This window comes from Tachysurus fulvidraco, chromosome 14 (genome assembly GCF_022655615.1).
Source record: "Tachysurus fulvidraco isolate hzauxx_2018 chromosome 14, HZAU_PFXX_2.0, whole genome shotgun sequence".
Lineage (NCBI taxonomy): Eukaryota > Metazoa > Chordata > Actinopteri > Siluriformes > Bagridae > Tachysurus > Tachysurus fulvidraco.
In genome coordinates this window covers 25,729,149-25,749,829 of record NC_062531.1, presented here as the reverse complement: position 1 = coordinate 25,749,829, position 20,681 = coordinate 25,729,149, and the positions used below count along the sequence as shown (strand labels likewise).

At 37.1% G+C, this 20,681-nt stretch overlaps 3 protein-coding genes across 3 annotated transcripts in view; all 3 read left to right on the top strand.

Annotated features, from left to right (window-relative positions):
- Positions 1-570: 570 nt before the first annotated feature.
- LOC113640460 (H-2 class II histocompatibility antigen, A-U alpha chain-like) lies at positions 571-3,236 on the top strand. Its single transcript, XM_027142931.2, has 4 exons — positions 571-720; positions 1,548-1,793; positions 2,211-2,492; positions 2,786-3,236. Exons 1-4 carry the CDS (start codon positions 663-665, stop codon positions 2,905-2,907), a joined length of 708 nt encoding a protein of 235 aa, XP_026998732.1. The 5' UTR covers positions 571-662; the 3' UTR covers positions 2,908-3,236.
- Positions 3,237-7,270: 4,034 nt separating this feature from the next.
- LOC113640458 (H-2 class II histocompatibility antigen, E-S beta chain-like) lies at positions 7,271-9,038 on the top strand. Its single transcript, XM_027142928.2, has 5 exons — positions 7,271-7,404; positions 7,563-7,835; positions 7,970-8,251; positions 8,515-8,628; positions 8,751-9,038. Exons 1-5 carry the CDS (start codon positions 7,347-7,349, stop codon positions 8,771-8,773), a joined length of 750 nt encoding a protein of 249 aa, XP_026998729.2. The 5' UTR covers positions 7,271-7,346; the 3' UTR covers positions 8,774-9,038.
- An 11,505-nt stretch (positions 9,039-20,543) lies between these two features.
- LOC113656693 (H-2 class II histocompatibility antigen, A-U alpha chain-like) overlaps positions 20,544-20,681 on the top strand; it is a 2,984-nt gene continuing 2,846 nt past the window's right edge. The window contains exon 1 of the mRNA XM_047799954.1: positions 20,544-20,681. This exon is cut by the window's right edge and continues 8 nt beyond it. Coding sequence (XP_047655910.1) covers positions 20,632-20,681 — 50 coding nt within the window. The 5' untranslated portion in view covers positions 20,544-20,631.

Here is a 20,681-nt window from a genome sequence, read left to right as displayed (position 1 = left end):
GTCGCTCTGGATAAGGGCGTCTGCCACATGCTGTAAATGTAAATGAAGCAGCTGTGCTAATGCGTAGACAATTTTATTAGAAACACGACTTTTCACCAGCTTTCAAATGCAAACTTCTGAGAATATTTCATAATAAAGTCACCTGAGAGGTAAAGTCATGTATATTACAGGGCTGTTGGACTCTGGGTTGTGATTGGTCAGAAGGTTCTGACCGCAGTGCAGCTGCAAATCACAGATTTCTATTCATTCTAATATCTTATTGTTTCTATAAGAACAGAATTCCTTTATTTAACATGAACAGAACTGTAACATGAACTTTAATAACCTGGTAAAGTCTTCAGGACAGAGGAGTTTATTTATACTGCTATATTTCAGTCAGTAAGTCTAGTGGACTAATTATTTCAGGTGGTGTTCAGGGGTCAGGGGTCATAACAGGGCTTGTGTTAACTGTGTGTGTTCACTGATCTGTACATGATCCTCAGGTCTGTTCACACACAGATGAGTTTCTACCTGGATACTGCAGTGTCACAGAATCCCCTGCTCTGATTGGATGATTTTACACACAGAGTTACACTCAGTTCTGGTTTAATTTACTGCAGTAGTGTGAAGTAGACTGTAGTGTGTTGGTGTTGGTGAAGTCGTGTTCACTACAGACACTGAAGATGAAGCTACTTCTGATCATTTTCACACTATCGTGCATTAAGGACTCGAGAGCTCAGAGTAAGTTTACATGTTTTATTTTAGTGATTAATCGGATAAAAATGTACAATACATTTATAATATATAACAGAAATAATATTACATTAAATTGTTGTGAATTCTGTAAATATTAGAAATTAATAAACACTTCAGATCAGTTTGTATTCAATCACAACCTGATCATTTAAATGTGGATTTTATTTCAGACTAAAATATTAAACGCAGGATTAATTTTTGTTCCAAAAACACAAAAGAAGTGTTGAGTCTGTTTTTAGTGTAGAAATGATGTAGTGATGAGTGAAAAAGCAGCTTAAACATATAAACTGTATTTATCAAGTTTTATATTTGCAATTATTTATTAATTATTTAATTCATATTACATTTTTTTTAATTGGAATGTTATGTACATTTTCAGATCATCACAGTTTTATATAATGAACAGAATTATTTAACCATATGGAGTTAAAGTAATTATTTTTATTTATTTTATTTTGAAGCAATTATCGTTATTTCTGTTTTTGTTATCATTATGTATTCTTTTTTTATCTATTTTATCATCTTAATTTTCTGTTACTTTTTTTAATTTGCTCTTTTATTTGTAAAGATGCATTATGTTTGATAGTATTACATATAAAATCTTACATTATTAACATTAGTAACATTCTTCTTCTTCTTCTTCTTCTTCTTATTATTATTATTATTATTATTATTATTATTATTATTATTATTATTTATTGGAGCTTAATACTTGATGATGACTAGTTTATAGTGATACCTTGTTATTGTTTATTACTGAGTTTTATAAACTTTTTTATAAATATATTTTTTTGTGTATTTTCTCTCCACAGTTAAACATGTAGACTTTAAGTTAAGTGGTTGCACTGAATCAGATAAAGAGAGTTTGATGGAACATGATGATGAGGAAATATTTCACTCCGATTTTAAAAAACAAGATCTGGAGATGATGTTACCTGAGTTTGCAGACCCTATACAGTGGCCTGGTTTTTATGAGCACAGTGTCTCAGAGCAAGAACTCTGTAAACAAAACCTTGATATATTTGCAAAAGCCTACAAAAACCCTCCAGAAGCTCTGGGTGAGTAAAAATAGCAGCATCAGTTACTTCCCCAAACACATCTACTGTTATTTATTACATCAAGATTACATCAACATCAGTTTATCATTTATTAATTAATGTATTTATAAGCTGCTGTCTCTGTTATATTTCAATAAGTGAATTGCAGTTTTCTTTTTATTCAATTACTATATTTTATCTAAAAAAAACATAAACACTATTCAATTTGCATTAATTTTGCTTCTGACATTTAGTTTTTATTTTGGTAATCAATCCTCTATTAGCAATTAGCTTACAGTCGAGCCCATATACTGATGATGAAGAAGAAGAAGAAGAAGATGATGATGATGATGATGATAATTATTATTATTATTATTATTATTATTATTATTATTATTATTATTATTATTATTATTATTATTATTATATTGCCCACAGATGCCCCACAGAACTCCATCTATCCCAGAGATAATGTGCAACTCGGTTCAGAAAGCACACTCACCTGTCACTCAGCACGTTTCTTCCCTCCTCCTGTCCATATCCACTGGACCAAGAATGGTGAAGATGTGACGGACAAATCCACACTCAGTCAGTACTACCCGAATGAGGACAACACCTACAACCAGTTCTCTCACCTGTCCTTCACCCCACAGGAAGGAGACATTTACACCTGCACAGTGGAGCACAAGGCGCTGGGTTCAGCTGACACCAGGACATGGGGTGAGACGTGAGGAGTGTTTAATACTGATTCTGTGTTTATTAAGAACAGAAATAACCCTGTGTGTGTGTGTGTGTGTGTGTGTGTGTGTGTGTGTGTGTGTGTGTGTGTGTGTGTGTGTGTGTGTGTGTGTGTGTGTGTGTGTGTGTGTGTGTGTGTGTGTGTGTGTGTGTGTGTGTGTGTGTGTGTGTGTGTGTGTGTATGTGTGTGTGTATGTGTATGTGTGTGTGTGTGTGTGTGTATGTGTATGTGTGTGTGTGTATCTGTGTGTGTCTGTGTGTGTCTGTGTGTGTAGAGGTGAATGTTGAACTTCCCAGTGTTGGTCCGTCTGTGTTTTGTGGTGTTGGTCTGTTTGTAGGTTTGCTCGGAGTCGCTACTGGAACTTTCTTCCTGGTTAAAGGAAACCAGTGTAACTGAAGATTAGAGCACAATAATTTCCTGCTGAACAACAACAACAGTCTCATTAAAGTTCTGTAATGTTCCTGAACTGTATATAATAAAATGTTCAACAGCAAATCAGTGAAAAAAATTATAGCATGTGTAATGACTTAAAAAGTTATCAGATATCACAGCACTTTTACTGATTATATACTTTTATTTCTAAATATATATATTGAGTACATTTTTATTCATTTTATTTGTTTTTCCTCACACGGGCCTTTTACGTTATTAGTGAATCAGTGTGAAAAAAGTTCGAAACAAGTTTTTCATGCTGGATAAATCAATAAAGCCATTTAAAATCTTAATTTTGTGTCTGTTTTGTTTCTTTTTATACAAAGTTGTGCTTTCAACTTAGTAACAATAATTTGAGGATGAACCACATGTGGGTGTGATAGTCAGGTGTCCACATACTTATATACTAGCCATAAAGACTGAAATAATGTTTCATTCAATTTAACATATATATTTGTCAAACATAACATAACTATATGTCAAATAGTTACACATTTAAATTGTCTACATGCAGGCTTATATTTTTAGAAAACACTCATTATTATTTATTAGCTTAATTTTTATCAAATAGAGTTTAATGCATGTGATAATAATCAAAATTAATAAGCAAAATTTATTTTTAAAAATCCAATTTGCATTTGTTTTTTTAGTATATTTGTATTATTTATTTATTTTTTATTTTATTTTAAAGTAAAATCAGCTTCATGTTATGTACCAACTCTGGTTTCCTTCTTTCATGTAAATTTACTTTATTATTATTATTATTATTATTATTATTATTATTATTATTATTATTATTATTATTATTATTATTATTATTATTAATGCAATAGAGCTTAAATACAGTATGTAAGACAAACACACAAAGTACACATTATATAAACTCCCTGACTTACAGTATTCTTGTTTGGAAACATCTGATTTTGCATTTGATTCTTTTGATGAAAAAACATACAAAAAACAAAACAAAACAAAAAACACTTTAAGCAGTTTAAGTGGTGCTTTAAAAAAAACATACAATTGCATTAGTCTTCATAAAAATTTACTATAATCTGATAGGATAATTTTATCAGGCACCCAGAAATTGTACCAGCTCCGATTGCCTTCTGCGCCATGAAGAGTTTGTACCTCCACTGAGATGACGCAGACTCTGCGAGTCCTGAGGCATCTAGAGGTCTACCAGCTCCGGTTGGAGTCTGCGATACTAAAGAGGAGATGTGAACTCCATGTGGTCTTTTACTGTACATCAATACAACATTTATGCGACTGTATACAGTGGGTATATTTCTAAAGGTGCTTTTGACATGAACTTTTCACCAGATGTTGGTAACAACCCATTCAATCCACACACGCAAAGAAATCTAACCGTAGATGTCCGTAAATTAAGTTATGTTTAATAATGTTAAACGACACAGGGAAAAGTATTGAACACGCTTACTGAAACATATTTAATACTTTGTACAAAAGCCTTTGTTGGTAATGACAGCTTCAAGACGCCTCCTGTATGGAGAAACGAGTTGCATGCATTGCTGAGGTGTGATTTTGGCCCATTCTACCACACAAACAGTCTTCAAGTCTTGAAGGTTCCGTGGGCCTCTTCTATGAAATCTGATCTTTAATTCTTTCCATGGATTTTCAATTGGATTCAAGTCAGGTGATTGGCTGGGCCATTCTAGCACCTCGTTTGGGATCATTGTCTTGCTGAAATGTCCACCCTCATTTCATCGTCATCATCCTGGTAGATGGCAGCAGATTTTTATCAAGAATGTCTCTGTACATTTTCCCATTCTTCTTTCAATTATATAAAGTTTACCAGTACCGTATGCTGAAAAACAGCCCCACACCATGATGTTCCCACCTCCAAACTTTACTGTTGGGATGGTGTTTTTGGGGTGATGTGCAGAAGAGCCCTGCACGGGAATGTTTTTATAAACCCGCACCCACCCACTCCCACTGAATTTCTGACCAGGACCGCCCGCGCCCGCAAGCTGCATGTTCCACTCCCGCCCGCACCCGCAATGTTTGTGTCCACTCCCGCCCACTCCCGCAGATTTTTTCTTGAGAGCTTGTGAAAATTTTGATTGTATACAAATGCTCAGACTAATTATTAGTCCAGTCTAAGGTCCAGAATAACAGAATTTAACATGATTGCATTTAACATGAAGTTAAATTAATACTAAACCAAAGCAACACACCTGACAAAAACATTTGTTTTTTATTATAAAACATCTCATTTTTTAAACGTACTGCATGATACACAGACACGCACCAAATGATTAACTGTTAACAAACAGTTAAAAGAAGCCCAATCTGAAATAACTTTAACTTAGAGCTTAGAAAATATGCTATATAATTTAACCAAATTAAATACAAAATTAGATAAATATAATAAATAATATGCCTCAAGAAAATCTCACATTCTCACACAGAATTGTGTCCAGATGTCTGACTTGCCTTGCTTTGCTTTTGTTAAGTAAATAGCCGCTTTAATCTTCTTCTCAACGTCATGTGTTGACTCCATTCTTATTATTAGGCTACATGCCAAATCCCACCGGGTCCCGCGGATCTCCCGCTAAATTTTCTGACCGCCCACTCCCGCCTGGGGCAAAGGTGAAATGGCCTGCTCCCACGAGATTTGCGTTGGGTCCCACGGGTCCCGCGGGAGCCCAATCCCAATGCAGCCCTCTAATGTGCAGTGCCATTTCTCCTCCTCCTGTGTATTATGGCATCCAAAGGGTTCAATTTTGGTCTCATCTGACCAGACTATATTCTCCCAGTATTTCACAGGTTTGTCCAAATGTTGTGCAGCAAACTTTAAACAAGATACAACATGTATTTTCTTCAGCAGTGGAGTCTTGCATGGTGAGCGTGCATACAGGCCATGAGTGCATTACTTATAGTTTTGTTTGAAACAAATGTACCTGCTGATTCCAGGTCTGTCCACAAGTGATCCTTGGCTCTTGGACAACACTTCTGATAATTCTTTTCACTCCTCTGTCAGAAATCTTGTGAGGTCGTGGCCTGTTTATGGTGAAATGATGTTCTTTGCACTTACAGATTATGGCCCCAACAGTGCTCACTGGAACATTCAGAAGTTTTGAAATCCTTCCGTAACCAATGTCATCAGAATGTTGTGCCATCAGAATGTTCTGGTGAAAAGTCAATAGACATGAATAGAAATAAATTTACTGAGAAAAATGATGTGTTCAATACTTATTTTACCCACTGTATTTATAATCACACCCGCCAGTGTCACCCATATGAGTCTGGTTCCTCTCAAGGTTTCTTCCTTTACCATCTAAGGAAGTTTTTCCTTGCCACTGCTGCCTGAGTAACCTCAGACTTGCTCATTGGGGATAAATACATACATTGTGAACGAAATCCATCTAATATTAATCTTGAATTATGTATTCTGTTAATCTTTATATTATTCTTTATATTAACCTTTTTTTCTATGTTTACGTTCTGTAAAGCTGCTTTGAGACGATGTCCATTGTAAAAAGCGCTAAACAAATAAACTTGAATTGAATTGAATTGAACATACACACTGACTGAGAAACACAAAAACACTTGAACTAGAGTGAAAAAACTCTAAATATTTCATATGGCAAAACTCTTCAAAACTTGATAACACTAAGATTAAAATCAACACCAACAAACAATAAAAATCCATAAGCCACGCCCACCTCCACAGGATCAATATTCTGCGATGGAGAAAATTATCAGTCTTACGGCAAACCACATCAGACAGGACCTCAAGAAACGAAAGATAAATTAGTTAGAACTGAATAATTTAAATATGCTTATTTAAAAAATGATATATTATTATTATTATTATTATTATTATTATTATTATTATTATTATTATTATTATTATTATTGATTTAGCCAATTTTACCTTTTAAAAAGTATTTTTTAGTGTACAATGTAATACATTACAAAAAACATCTATTTCCACACACGCACACAGACACATAGACACACAGGCACACACACACACACACACACACACACACACACACACACACACACACACACACACACACACACACACACACACACACACACACACACACACTTCTTATCTCAAATTCTCACTTATCATTTGAGGCAATAACTCAAACTTTTGTTATTCTGCTGCTGCAAATAAGAAAATAAAGAAAAACATATTATACAAATCTAACTGCATGTAATGTTTCATGAGTTATATTGTGTTCAATAGTACAAAGTGTTAATGCTGTCTTTAAAATGTTAAACAGGATGTTAAACTGTAAATCAGTGTGCTGTGTGAGCTGGTAACTGATGACATCGTGTCTCTGCAGCATGTGATTGGTCACTTTAATAAGACTGGAGGAGTTTGTACACAGAACACACACTGATCTGTCACATTTCTATCAGACATCATGATGAAGCTGTGGATTTGTCTCCTGGTGGAATTGTTCTCCATGTTGGACTCAACACGTAGGTTTATTTATTCTGTAATACTGAATTATTGTTTCATTAACAGAGAAATTAAATCAAATATAATGTGTGGATTAATCTGAGTTTACTGACTGAAGTGTAAATGAACAGTAGAATAAATAACTGATGTGTGTGTTGTGTTTATTTTACTGTTTCAGATGGATATTTCAATGAGAGGCGATCTCAGTGTATTTACAGCTCCAGAGATTTAGGTGACATGGTTTACATCGATTCTTACATTTTCAACAAGATTGAGGTCAGTTGGTTTAACAGTACAGTGGGAAAGTATCAGGGCTACAGTCCATATGGGATTTATAATGCAGAGTTATGGAACAATGATACAGCCTACATGCAAAGTGAGCGAGCTGATGTGGATAACTTCTGTAAACACAATGCAGAGATCTACTACACAGCTATAATTGATAAGTCAGGTAAGACATGTGATTTATTTTTATTAAAGACTGATTACAGTTATAATTATAATTACATGATGTGAAATATTAAATCATTTGTTTTAACACAGAACAACATGTTATATCTGTGGTGCTGTGGTTTATTTCTGCAGTTGAACCACAGGTTGAAGTGAAGTTGGTGAAGAAATCAGACGGCTCTCATCCTGCCATGTTGATGTGCAGCGCTTACAGCTTTTATCCTCCACTCATCAAAGTGACCTGGCTGAGGAACGGTAAGGAGGTTAAAGGAGGTCAGACGTCCACTGAGGAGATGGCTGATGGAGACTGGTACTATCAGATCCACTCACACCTGGAGTACACACCTGAGTCTGGAGAGGAGATCTCATGTGTGGTGGAACACGCCAGCTTCAAAAAACCCATGAGCTATAAATGGGGTGAGTCTCATTACCACTGTCTGATCTACAGTCTGATCTACAGTACAGTCTGATCTACAGTCTGATCTACAGTCTGGTCTACAGTCTGGTCTACAGTCTGGTCTACAGTCTGGTCTACAGTCTGGTCTACAGTCTGATCTACATGTCCACAAAACTGAGAAATTGACTTTTAACAAGTCATCAGAAAAATAAGACCTGATGTTATATCAATAATAATCATATATTTCGGTTATATATTAATTAAATCCCTCTGAATGTCTCAGATCCGTCCATGTCTGAACCTGATAAGAGTAAGATTGCTATCGGAGCGTCAGGTCTGGTTCTGGGGGTCGTGCTTTCAGCTGCTGGATTCATCTACTACAAGAAGAAATCCTCAGGTCAGTGACTGAACCTCCAGGAATCAGATTAGAAATAAATTAGATCGGATTATATCAGAAATAAAATCTATTAATAATAAACCATTGAATCTGATCTTCATCTGTCTGTTTGTTGTTCTCAGGACGGATCCTGGTCCCGACATAAACACAGGTACGAGTCTGGAGTTGTACCTGTGTTTAGAAATGAAGTTTTCATTATTAAATCTTTAGCGCCCCCTACAGTCTGTTTAACTCTGACTCACTTCTACAGGTTTAGTGACTGTTTATTATCAGTTTATACTAACACTCATCTGTACTTTTCTGTTTCTGATCATCAGTCACTTCAGTTTAATTTGAATTGTTTTTGATTCTGTTTGTTTGCTGAATCTTTAAAACTGAATTAAATAAATTTGAATACATGAAAAACTTTACTCAGATTTAATTTTGCATCAATTCTACAGCTGAAATAAAGTCAGATTTTATTAGTAAACTTTTCATCATAATTATTTTATTGTGTGAGAATCAAATGAGTCTGAGGTTCAGAACAAAATAGCTAATAATAATAATAATAATAATAATAATAATAATAATAATAATAATAATAATAATAATAATTGAGTTCATTGACATTTTATTAAATTATTTTAATCATTTGAATTAATTTGCTTCTGACCTTTTTTGTGACCTTCAGCACCAGAGGATCAACACAATGATTCGATTTATTTTCTCTTGTATTACAGAATATTTATTATTTTGGTAGAAACCTTTAATTGAAGTAAACGAGTGACACAACATGAAGGAGAGATGAGCAGATGAACAGAGATATTTACAGACCGACTCTGACTTCCTGTCAGCTGTGGGATTTCATCTCATAACTTTCAGATCAGATAAAATTAAAATCTACAACTTCTTTAGGCGGGGGTCATGGTGGCTTAGCGCTTAGCATGTTTGCCTCACAACTCCAGGGTTGGGTGTTCGATTCCCACCTCTGCCTTTTGTGTGTGGAGTTTGCATGTTCTCACCGTGCCTCGGGGGTTTCCTCCGGGTACTCCGGTTTCCTCCCCCGGTCCAAAGACATGCATGGTAGGTTGATTGGCATCTCTGGAAAATTGTCCGTAGTGTGTGATTATTTGAGTGAATGAGCGTGTGTGTGTGTGTGTGGGACTTGAACCCACAGCTTCACCCATTGATCAACACCAGCCCCATCTGACTCGTCCTTTATCTCCTTCCATATTTCCATCTAAATGAAGACCCTCAGTACTGATGATCACACCCATAACATCACACCTGAAGATCTCTCCATGTCTCCATTCTGTTCAGAACATAAACCAGTGTGACCCAGTCTTCAGACTCCAGACACCAAACACACACCAGACACCAGACGTAGGAGACGTTCCATGTGAACTGGACCATGACATTTACATACACATACAGTACATGAGGGTGTAAAGGGATTTCAGTGTCTGTTTCTTATTGCAGTAAGACTCCACTGGAGTTCTTAGTCGACCCTGACACTTATCAGCCAATCAAAAAAAAAGAGGCTATGCAATAGCCAATCGGAAAATAGCACTATTGTATATTGTATAGATCGTACTTTTGCAATCGTAGCATCAGTGTTTGTACTGTATGTGTGGTGGAACTTCTCCCAGTCATTTCTTTGATATCACAATAAGAGGCTTATGGTCTGTCTCTAGTATCACTGATCTTCTATAGACATACTCGTGGAATCTCTCACAGCCGAACACCGCACCCAATGTTTCCTTCTCTATTTGGGCATAGTTTCTTTCCGCTGATGTCATCGTGTTGGATGCGTATGCAACTGGGTACCACCCCGAGTCATGTCGCTGGAGTAAAACAGCTCCTTAACCCGCTTGTGATGCATCTGTCGAGACCTTTAGCTTTTCCTGGTCATTAAATTTCAAACCAGGTTCTCTTGTTAAACTGCTTTTCAACCACTCTTTTGCTTGCTCGTCTTTCCACCACCACACGGTGTCTGTTTCTAACAAGCTTCTCAATGACTTTGTATTTGCTGACTGATTTGGAACAAATTTCCCTAAGTACTGTAATTTATTAACCCTAAGGCTCTGTGCAGGGCTTTTTTGTCTCTTGGCTCTGGCATTTCGTCTATTGCTCTGATTTTTTCTTTGTCTGGTTGTATTCCTTCTTCAAACAGTCTTTCTCCCAGGTAAGTGATTTCTCTTACTATGAACTGGCATTTGTTTTTAATTCAACTTTAATCCATTTCTTTCTGCTTGATCCAGGACCTTGCGAAGTCTTTCATCATGCTCTTCTTTTGAGCGGCCCCATACCACTACATCAGGGGCCAACCCCGAGCGGCTCTTACGTTCATACCGGAGTTTGTATTTGTGTCTTTTTAATATGCGTGTTCGCTTCGCTTGAGTTCAATACGGTATATTCGTTTAACGCGCATGTGAGTGGGATGAAAATACCTCAAAGTTTCCCAGCAGGAGCAAGAACATTTGATTAAACACAAAAAAAGATTGTATCAAGTTCGCTCTCAAAATGGCAAAGGAAAAAAAGGTGATGTTCATGTGTGCCCATGTGTATGATGTGGTTCTTTACGGTAACACAGTAAAAATGTGGCTACTGGTCTCTGACTGGTTGTTCACCCCTACAGTACATCATCAATGAAGACTCCGACTCCTGCTATTCCATCAAAAAGCAGTTGCACGGTTTTGTGGAATATTTCTGATGCTGAACTGATGCCAAAAGGTAGACTTTGGAAACAATGCCTTCCAAACGGTGTGTTGAAGGTGCATCATTTAGTGCTTTCCTCATCTAGCACTATCTGGTAAAATCTGGTAAAAAAAAAATTGGAGAAATAACATGCTCCATTTATTGCACTAGTATTGTCTGACTTTGTAGGAAGTCTGTAGCGCTCGCGTTGGATCGCCTTGTTTAAGTATTTTGGATCTATACACAGTCTTAGATCTCTATCTGTTTTTCTACTAGTACGAGAGAATTCACCCATTCTATAGGTTCTTCTATTTTTCTGATTATTGCTTCCTTTATTAGAACTTCTATTTTCTCTCTCAGTCTTTCTTTTAATGCTACTGGCACCTTTCTTGCCGGATGTATGACCGGTTCTGCATTCTACTTCAGCTTCATCTTGTGTTTTCCTGGTAATCTTCTTATTTCTTTGAAAACTTCTTTGTATTCTTTTATCTCATATTTCTGAGTAATTCCTTCTGTAGTTCCTTCTTTTCCCTTCTTCTAAGTTTTTATATCTTTGTTTATGACATGGACTCTCTTTATCAATCCATTCTGTACGCATGATTTCAGCCCTATTACGGTATAAAGTCTGTTTCCATCCACAAGGACAAAAAACACATCCTTCTTCTTTCCTTTGTAGGATAGACAGACTCTACATATTCCCTTTGTAGGTATAGTTTTGTTGTCATACGTTTTCTGATGCACTTTTCTTTGATTTATTTTTGGGTTTCTTTTCAATCTCAGAAAGTCCTTCATAGGGAGGATATTTACCTTGTGCCCCTAAGTCCAATGTGACCTCACTGCTGTTTACATCCATGTGAGCCATCCACTCTCCTCAGGAGTAATTAGTTCCTCTTCGATTGAGTCTACGAAGATTGTTGCTTTATCATCTTCCTTGTCACTCCTCTTTTCTACTAGCTGTACCTTTTTCTTCAAATAACAGCATTTTGAGAAGTGATTTGATTTGCTTTCATGACTTTGCAGTTTTTTCTTCGACATTACTCTGTCTTTAGCACATTGAACTGTATCCACTTCTGCTGTCTCTTTTTCCTCGCTAAAAGTCTTTAACTTGCGCTTTCTGAGACCTGGAAAATTTGTATTGCTCTTTCTACAGTGAGGTCTGTCTCTTTAAACAATTGCATCCTCACTATTTTATCTTGTACTCCAATGACTATTTGATCACATATCATGGAGTCACACAATGTTCCGAAATGACATGACTGACTTTTCCGTGACATACTGTTCGATGGATTCTGACTCTTTTTGTAGTCTATTTCTGAAGACAAACATTTCATAGGTCTCATTTTTCCTCGGTGTACAATATTGCTCAAATTTCTCAATCACTGCATCATACTTCTGTTTTTCTTCTTGTTAATGTCTTCGTTGTTGTGTTTGGGTGGTGGGTTGGAGATGTCACTCTTGCCTGTCTTCAAAATTTGAGAGCCCTGATGTAGGTTCTGCTTAGAACCCAAGTGTACATAAGAGCTCATGGGTTCAAAATGTACTCGTGTCATTATGTAAGTGTTTCAGATCTCTTCCAAGGGTTAAAACAAAAACTATAAAAAATAATGCTTTATAATATTCTCATATATATATATAGCAATTTCGCCTCACACCTCCAGGGTTGGGGGTTCGATTCCCGCCTCCACCTTGTGTGTGTGGAGTTTGCATGTTCTCACCGTGCCTCGGGGGTTTCCTCCGGGTACTCCGGTTTCCTCCCCCGGTCCAAAGACATGCATGGTAGGTTGATTGGCATCTCTGGAAAATTGTCCGTAGTGTGTGAGTGTGTGTGTGTGTGCCCTGTGATGGGTTGGCACTCCGTCCAGGGTGTATCCTGCCTCGATGCCCGATGACGCCTGAGATAGGCACAGGCTCCCCGTGACCCGAGAAGTTCGGATAAGCGGTAGAAGATGAATGAATGACTGAATATTCTCATATTAATCATTGTTGAGAATTCTTTGTAGTAGGGTGGGAGGAGCTTTGTCTCCACAGCTGCATTAAATTGTTAATTAGTGGTTCTTTGTTCAGTGTGGCATCCAACAGCTCATGGGGAGATTCAGAGTTGATGAGGGCTTGAACTTGTAAGTTTATATTATTAATTTCTGTATTTCTTTAAAAAAAAAATTATAATTATATATAATTATATTATATATATAAAATTATAAAATGTTGTTTTGTTTGATTTAGATACCATACAACTCTGGTTTCATTATTGCCTGACAATAAAATGTTAAGGAACTGGATTATTTGGAGCTTCTGTGTTTTAATGTGCACACCATCCTGGTAGCACTTTGCCTGAACTAGCCTCTATCCTTATCAGTAATTTACAATCATGCTTTGTGAAGTGATTAGTAATAATGCGGAGTGAATGCAACACAAACTGATGTATAAAGTAACACACGAACATTGGGATGAATTTAATATTCCGGCCTATAATAATCCTCCTGTTATAAACATTCGGTTCATGTGTCATTCCGCCGCAGAAAGGTATAAACCCAGGTGACAAACTGCACAAACACTCAGCTAATCAAACACACACCTGCTTGTTATGATGCACTATAAGAAAACGGTGGATGATTTATTTACCTGTAGAGAAATAGATATTATATATAGAAAAGATTTTATATTAATTTGATGCCCACACGTTACTTATAGTCTCTTAAAATGATACACAATGTCACCATGAATTGATTTCTGTCTCTGCTTGCTGGCCCTGTGTAGCTGCTATGAATCAATTGCGCCACCAGAGGGCGCTGTGGATTTCAGTGATGGTTATGTGGCACATGTCTATTGTCTAAGTTCTGGATAAAGCTGGATAATTGACTTATAGTCAGCTGGCGGTTCTAGACCTTTTTATAGGGTGGCTTCTGCCCCCCTGAGTGTGATCTGTCACCCTACTTTAAACTTTAAGTATAATTTTTACTTTCAAAAATAAAAATTCCGTTAAAATGCAGGACATGTCGTCGATGGGAAAGAAAATTATTTACCAGTTTGATCCAAGAGCGAATTATTTTGTCTTTGCTTTTACGCGCGTGCGTCTTTTAATAACAGTGTTGTAATGTAACGAAGTAAAATACTTCGTTACTGTAGAAATTTCACTTTGTATCTGTACTTTACTTCGCTATTTAAATTTGTCAACTTTCACTTTTACTCCACAACATTTCCTAGATAAAATTTATACTTTTACTCCGTTATATTTCCACTAAACATCTTTTTTACTCGTTGCAACAAAATAAACTCAGAAGAAATGTGTGTGACTGAAATAAGGGAGATTCATGTTCCTATACAGTCCATATACATGTGTTTTACAGTGAACAGAGACTAAATTCAGCTTAATTTCATCTTAAGCCCTATTCGGACAGGACTAGTTTCACAGGGGGTCGTTAGAGAAATTTCAGTTTCACAGCCGTACTTTGTGATTTTAATCCCGTCCGAATCTGCCATGTCTGTCTTTTTTTCACACGACCGGTGTACCTACAGTTTTTCAGCAAACTCTGCGCTCCTCTGAGAAATCTAATCCCGTCTGAATGCAAATGTCTGTGATTGCCGAAAATGTTTTTTTCCAAAACGCGTTTTATTGTCTGTTTTGGTCAACGTGAACTACCATATTAACTCTAGCGCACCGGTATTCAGGTTTCTGCTTTCTGCACACCAATAATGGATGCAAATGTGTTTGTTACCCTGCGAAGAAATAAAAAAATTAAATCAACAAGAAGAGCCAAATCATGTAAATTGTTAAGACTGGATACTGTAATCAGTTTCAGGTAACTTTCATTTCTATGGTCAATTACATAACGTAAAAATTACATAAAAATGTATTCATTCCAGTGGATTTATAAGAAGTTCTATATAAAACCATATGATGTTAAACACCCTGGGCATGTGGTCTTGTGCAACACCCACATGTAAAACACACACACTCCTACCTCCGTAATGAACACAGAGATGTTAGTCCTGTCCGAATCCATACATGAAATGACAGACGGCGGCTGAAAAAAATTCTAACTCAAACGTCGTTTGGAAAACTAGTCCCGTCCGAATAGGGCTTAAGTTCCCTTTGGTAAAGCGGAGCGAGGTATGTGATGTCGACATGTTACGTGTTATGGTTTATTTCAAGGTCCTATGAGCCTGTTAGCATGTACATGTTAATCAATGAGCTCTTTTTTTAATTAATTGTTTCATATTGTCTTCATTCACTTTATCATTTATATTTTATATGTTTCTCTGTAAATGTGAACTTTTTTTTGTATATGAGTCGTATTTATTTGTTTTGTTTCTTTGTGTAGTTTCACGGTGCTACGCAAAATAAAGTTTAATGGCGCTCTTCGCGAGCGAAACTCTCTGTTTCTCTTTTATGGATACCGACGGGCAGCTACAGTTTTACTTGAATAATATTCTAAAAGGTAACTTTCACTTCTACCAAAGTCTTTTTCTAGTACGGTACTTGTACTTTTACTCAAGTAATAAGCTTTCTAGTACTTTATACAACACTGTATTAAATTGACATTATGTAATGTATTAGATGTGAAACTTAGTTAAAGGCTGTTTTTATTTCTATTTTTGATTGTATTGGGATTAAAAAAATAGAAGACTAATTTATTTTGGCAAATTTTATTATTGACACTAAAACACAGCAAAATCTATGCAGTTTGTGAAGTCTGTGTCACGTGACTAACTCTACACAAGGAGACTCCACACTTCTAACCTGCTTTGACACTTTCTGAAGAAATAAACTCATAAAATATATATTTTATACTGAAAGAGCAGGAATTCAACCAATATCCTGGACAATAGATATTTCCTATATATTAACTGTAGAATCACTCAGTAAAGTGACATAGAATTAATTTTGATGTCATACAGTAAAGCTTATAATTAATCAGAAGCAGTTTACAGGCTTCAGGATGTGGAAACAGGTTTAAATAATAATGTTAGTAAAGGATCATAAATCATTAAATACACTTAAACAACATAAAAGGTGTCAGATCTTATCCACACAGGGCAGGTGTGTGTGTGTGTGTGTGTGTGTGTGTGTGTGTGTGTGTGTGTGTGTGTGTGTGTGTGCAGGTATTTCATACCAATAAAACACACACACTCCTGATTCCATCTGATTACAGCTGATGTTGGCTTTCACTAAACTCAGGTGTGGCTTCTGTTTGGTTGGAATAAAAACCTGCACCAACATCAACACTTTATGGACAAGATTGGACACGTCTGATTCAGACCCACTGGTGATCAGGGCCTGTAGAGACAGTCAGTAATATAGAGCTGGTTTCAGATCAGAGACACAAGACACAGAGTGGTGTGTGATGCTGACACGGAGAACATGTGCTTCATAATACTGATTAAAATAATAATAAAAGATGAAGTTTATATAAAACTCCTGGTACAGTCAGGTACATGTGGGTCAGCAGAAATCCCCAGAGTTCCAACATAAACACAAAAGTAGAAGAAGAAGAAGAAGAAAAACCCTTTATTCTGTCACTTCTACATTACAGCACAGTAAATTTCTTCCTTCACATATCACTTTTTGGAGGTTGGGGTCAGAGCACAGGTTCAGACATGATACAGCACCACTGGAGCAGTGAGGGTTAAGGGCCTTGCTCAAGGGCCCAACTGTGGCATTGTGCCCTGATCATCTGACACACACACACACACACGCACACACGCAGTGAGTATATTTTGCACTTGAAGGCATTACACAATATACAATATAATAAATGAAATAAGAGTCTCTTGGATATTAGAGTAAACTTAAAATAAATTTGATGAATGAATGATGAATGTTTAGTGTTGAATGAATGATAAACCAACAAAAAACAGGTACTCAGAATTACAGCAGGTGTCAGTGTTTACACACAGATACGTCTACACACACACACACACACACACACACACACACACACACTGCACCGTTCTGGATTTGAACGTTGATGCTTCAGTATCTCCACTAGATGGCACTGTGTGGTTCATGATGTACATGTTTATGGTCAGATGAAGACAGGAATCACAAAACATGGAGAAAACATCAAACTGTGACTTGGAAAGGTTACTGATAAATTATTACATTATTTAAATGTGTATAATGACATGGTGTCTATTTATTCTTTACATGGAGTTATTTACAGTCGACCGACCTCAAGTCGAGTCGACCTTCACAGTTTTTAAAGCATTTACACTTGAATTTTGAGTAAATCCAGATAATAAGAGTATAAAAGGAACCACACCAAGGAGAACGACAAATAAAGCTAAGAAGAAGCTGAGAAAGAAGGCTGGTGTTATGGTCGATCAGTCTCACTGGATTTAAGTGAGCTGTGCATTATTATTACACAACGCTATGATCCTCTACTGCTTCAGGATCCAGTTCAGATTCCCTATGATACACTATAGAGTAGATACTCATACATCGGGGTGTCATTAACATTTTCTGTGACTTTTTTTACCTTTCTGTGTTACTGGGTTAGATCAAACTGTCAGATGGCTTGGACTATTCCCTACCTGACCACCAGGGGGCGTTCTGGCAGGTTTTGTTCCTGCCTCTGCACACATGTTCCTCATGTCTCCCCAATTACCTCCTCTATCTATCTCGGTGGACTTGTGTCTGTATTTGTTAATGAGTCCTTGTCGTTTCTACGGTTTGTTCTGTCTTATGCTCTTAATTTTATTTTTCATGTATCCTGTTTTTTCCCCCCAGATGTTTCCCTGAATTTGGTCTTGTTATTTATTTTAATAAAACCTGTCTGTCTGCAATCCCTGCATGTGGGTCTGGATTTTTTACCTCTCTGAGGTGTTCGTTTCATGACAGAATGGGTCTCTATCTATGAGCCTTAAGCACACAACCTCCAGGTGCTTTAAACCCAGTCACCTGGTCATAATGTTTTGGTTTGTGTCTAAATCACTCACTTATTTTCCCCACATCCAACAGTCTGACTATGAGAACTGAGTGCTCACTCTTTAATACCCCAGACCATGACATGTGCAGTTATTATGAGATAATCAGTGTTCTCTGGGGCAGGGTAACGAAACCCATCCCGTCTGATCCAAACCAACTGATACACCAAAGACAGATTGCTTGTACGTGTAAAAACCCACAGGACCCACAGACAGTAAACTGATTCCGATCCTGATTCTAACTTTGAGTTGTTAATGTTTAGTTGATTAAATGTAAAGTCACTAAAAGTTTGTGAAAACTCACATTTTAACAGAAACTTATTCACGTAAGAAATTTGTGTGCAGTGTTTTGTTAGGTGTGGCTTCTGTTTGGTTGGAATGAAAACCTGCACCAACATCAACACTTTATGGACAAGATTGGACACGTCTGATTCAGACCCACTGGTGATCAGGGCCTGTAGAGACAGTCAGTAATCCAGAGCTGGTTTCAGATCAGAGTTATTATAAAACTCCTGGCACATTCAGGTACAAGTGGATCAGCAGAAATCCCCAGAGTTCCAACATAAACACACACACACACACACACACACACACACACACACACACACACACACACACACACACACACACACACACACACACACACACAGACTTTCTAAACTTCCTAAAAGCACTAGTGAAAAGAATCATGAAGCTGTTTACGGATAATTACGTCTCACTGTAGAAATAAAAGAAGTTATTTAAATTTAAATGTTAAAACCTGTTCAGTTTGTGAGCCAATCAGAGCGCAGGAACACTGTTACATATTCAGTATCCGAGGAAAGACATTCTGAACAGTCACATATACTTAATGTTCTTCTTCTTCTTCATCTGGTTGGAGTCTCCTCACTTGGAGGCTGATCACTGCTGCTGTTGATGGCCCACATGGACAGCCCACATGTTATAACTAGAATCTTCAGGTTACAGATGCACATTTTAACCCCTAAAGTACATTAAAGAAGGGAAATGATTTCTAATCAAAATCTTTCAGCAGTGTCACCCAGATGAGGACGAGGTTCCCTTACATTCTGTTTCCTCTCAGGGGTTCTTCTGTTCCTTATATCATCTTGGGGAGTTTTTCCTCACCACTGTCACCTCTGATCTGCTCATTAGGGATAAATCTACATTTAAAATGTATTATTTATATCCTGAATTCCTTTAAAGCTGATTTGTGACAATGTCCATTGTTAAAACTGCTATACAAATAAATTGAACTGAACGTAACTCACCACAATGATAGGTAAATAAACCCATACTAGTGGAGTTATTGAAGCAGCTGTGCTAATGCGTAGACAATTTTATTAGAAACACGAATTTTCACCAGCTATAAATGCTCAAATACTTACAGTACATTATCAAATGAAAAATTTCTGAGAATATTTCATAATAAAGTCCCATATATGACAAGGCTGTTGGTTTCTGGGTTGTGATTGGTCAGAAGGTTCTGACCGCAGTGCAGCTGCAAATCACAGGTTTCTATTCATTCATTCATTTATTCATTTTCTACCGCTTATCCGAACTTCTCGGGTCACGGGGAGCCTGTGCCTATCTCAGGCGTCATCGGGCATCGAGGCAGGATACACCCTGGACGGAGTGCCAACCCATCACAGGGCACACACACACACTCTCATTCACTCACACACAATGGACAATTTTCCAGAGATGCCAATCAACCTACCATGCATGTCTTTGGACCGGGGGAGGAAACCGGAGTTCCCGGAGGAAACCCCCGAGGCACGGGGAGAACATACAAACTGAGATATGCAAACACACAAGGCGAAGGTGGGAATCGAACCCCCAACCCTGGAGTGTGAGGCGAACGTGCTAACCACTAAGCCACCGTGACCCCTGGTTTCTATTCATTCTACTATCTTATTGTTTCTATAGTAACAGCTCATTCACAATGATGTGAACATCAGAAACTCCACATAATCTGATTAAATATGTGTAATTATTGAGTTAGTGATATTTTCTAAAATAAGTTTATTTGACATGAACAGAACTGTAACATGAACTTTAATAACATGGTAAAGTCTTCAGGACAGAGGAGATTATTTATACTGCTATATTTCAGTCAGTAAGTCTAGTGGACTAATTATTTCAGGTGGTGTTCAGGGGTCAGGGGTCATAACAGGGCTTGTGTTAACTGTGTGTGTTCACTGATCTGTACATGATCCTCAGGTCTGTTCACACTCAGATGAGTTCCTACCTGGATACTGCAGTGTCACAGAATCTCCTGCTCTGATTGGATGATTTTACACACAGAGTTACGCTCAGTTCTGGTTTAATTTACTGCAGTAGTGTGAAGTAGACTGTAGTGTGTTGGTGTTGGTGAAGTCGTGTTCACTACAGACACTGAAGATGAAGCTACTTCTGATCATTTTCACACTATCGTGCATTAAGGACTCGAG

Bases quoted from the DNA above. Each gene is read 5' to 3' on its own strand.
- LOC113640460 (XM_027142931.2), top strand. From the start codon at position 663: ATGAAGCTACTTCTGATCATTTTCACACTATCGTGCATTAAGGACTCG. The intron at 721-1,547 runs GTAAGTTTACAT...TTCTCTCCACAG, and splicing joins TAAGGACTCGAGAGCTCAGA to TTAAACATGTAGACTTTAAG. The intron at 2,493-2,785 runs GTGAGACGTGAG...CTGTGTGTGTAG, and splicing joins AGCTGACACCAGGACATGGG to AGGTGAATGTTGAACTTCCC.
- LOC113640458 (XM_027142928.2), top strand. From the start codon at position 7,347: ATGATGAAGCTGTGGATTTGTCTCCTGGTGGAATTGTTCTCCATGTTG. The intron at 7,405-7,562 runs GTAGGTTTATTT...TTACTGTTTCAG, and splicing joins CTCCATGTTGGACTCAACAC to ATGGATATTTCAATGAGAGG. The intron at 8,252-8,514 runs GTGAGTCTCATT...TGAATGTCTCAG, and splicing joins ACCCATGAGCTATAAATGGG to ATCCGTCCATGTCTGAACCT.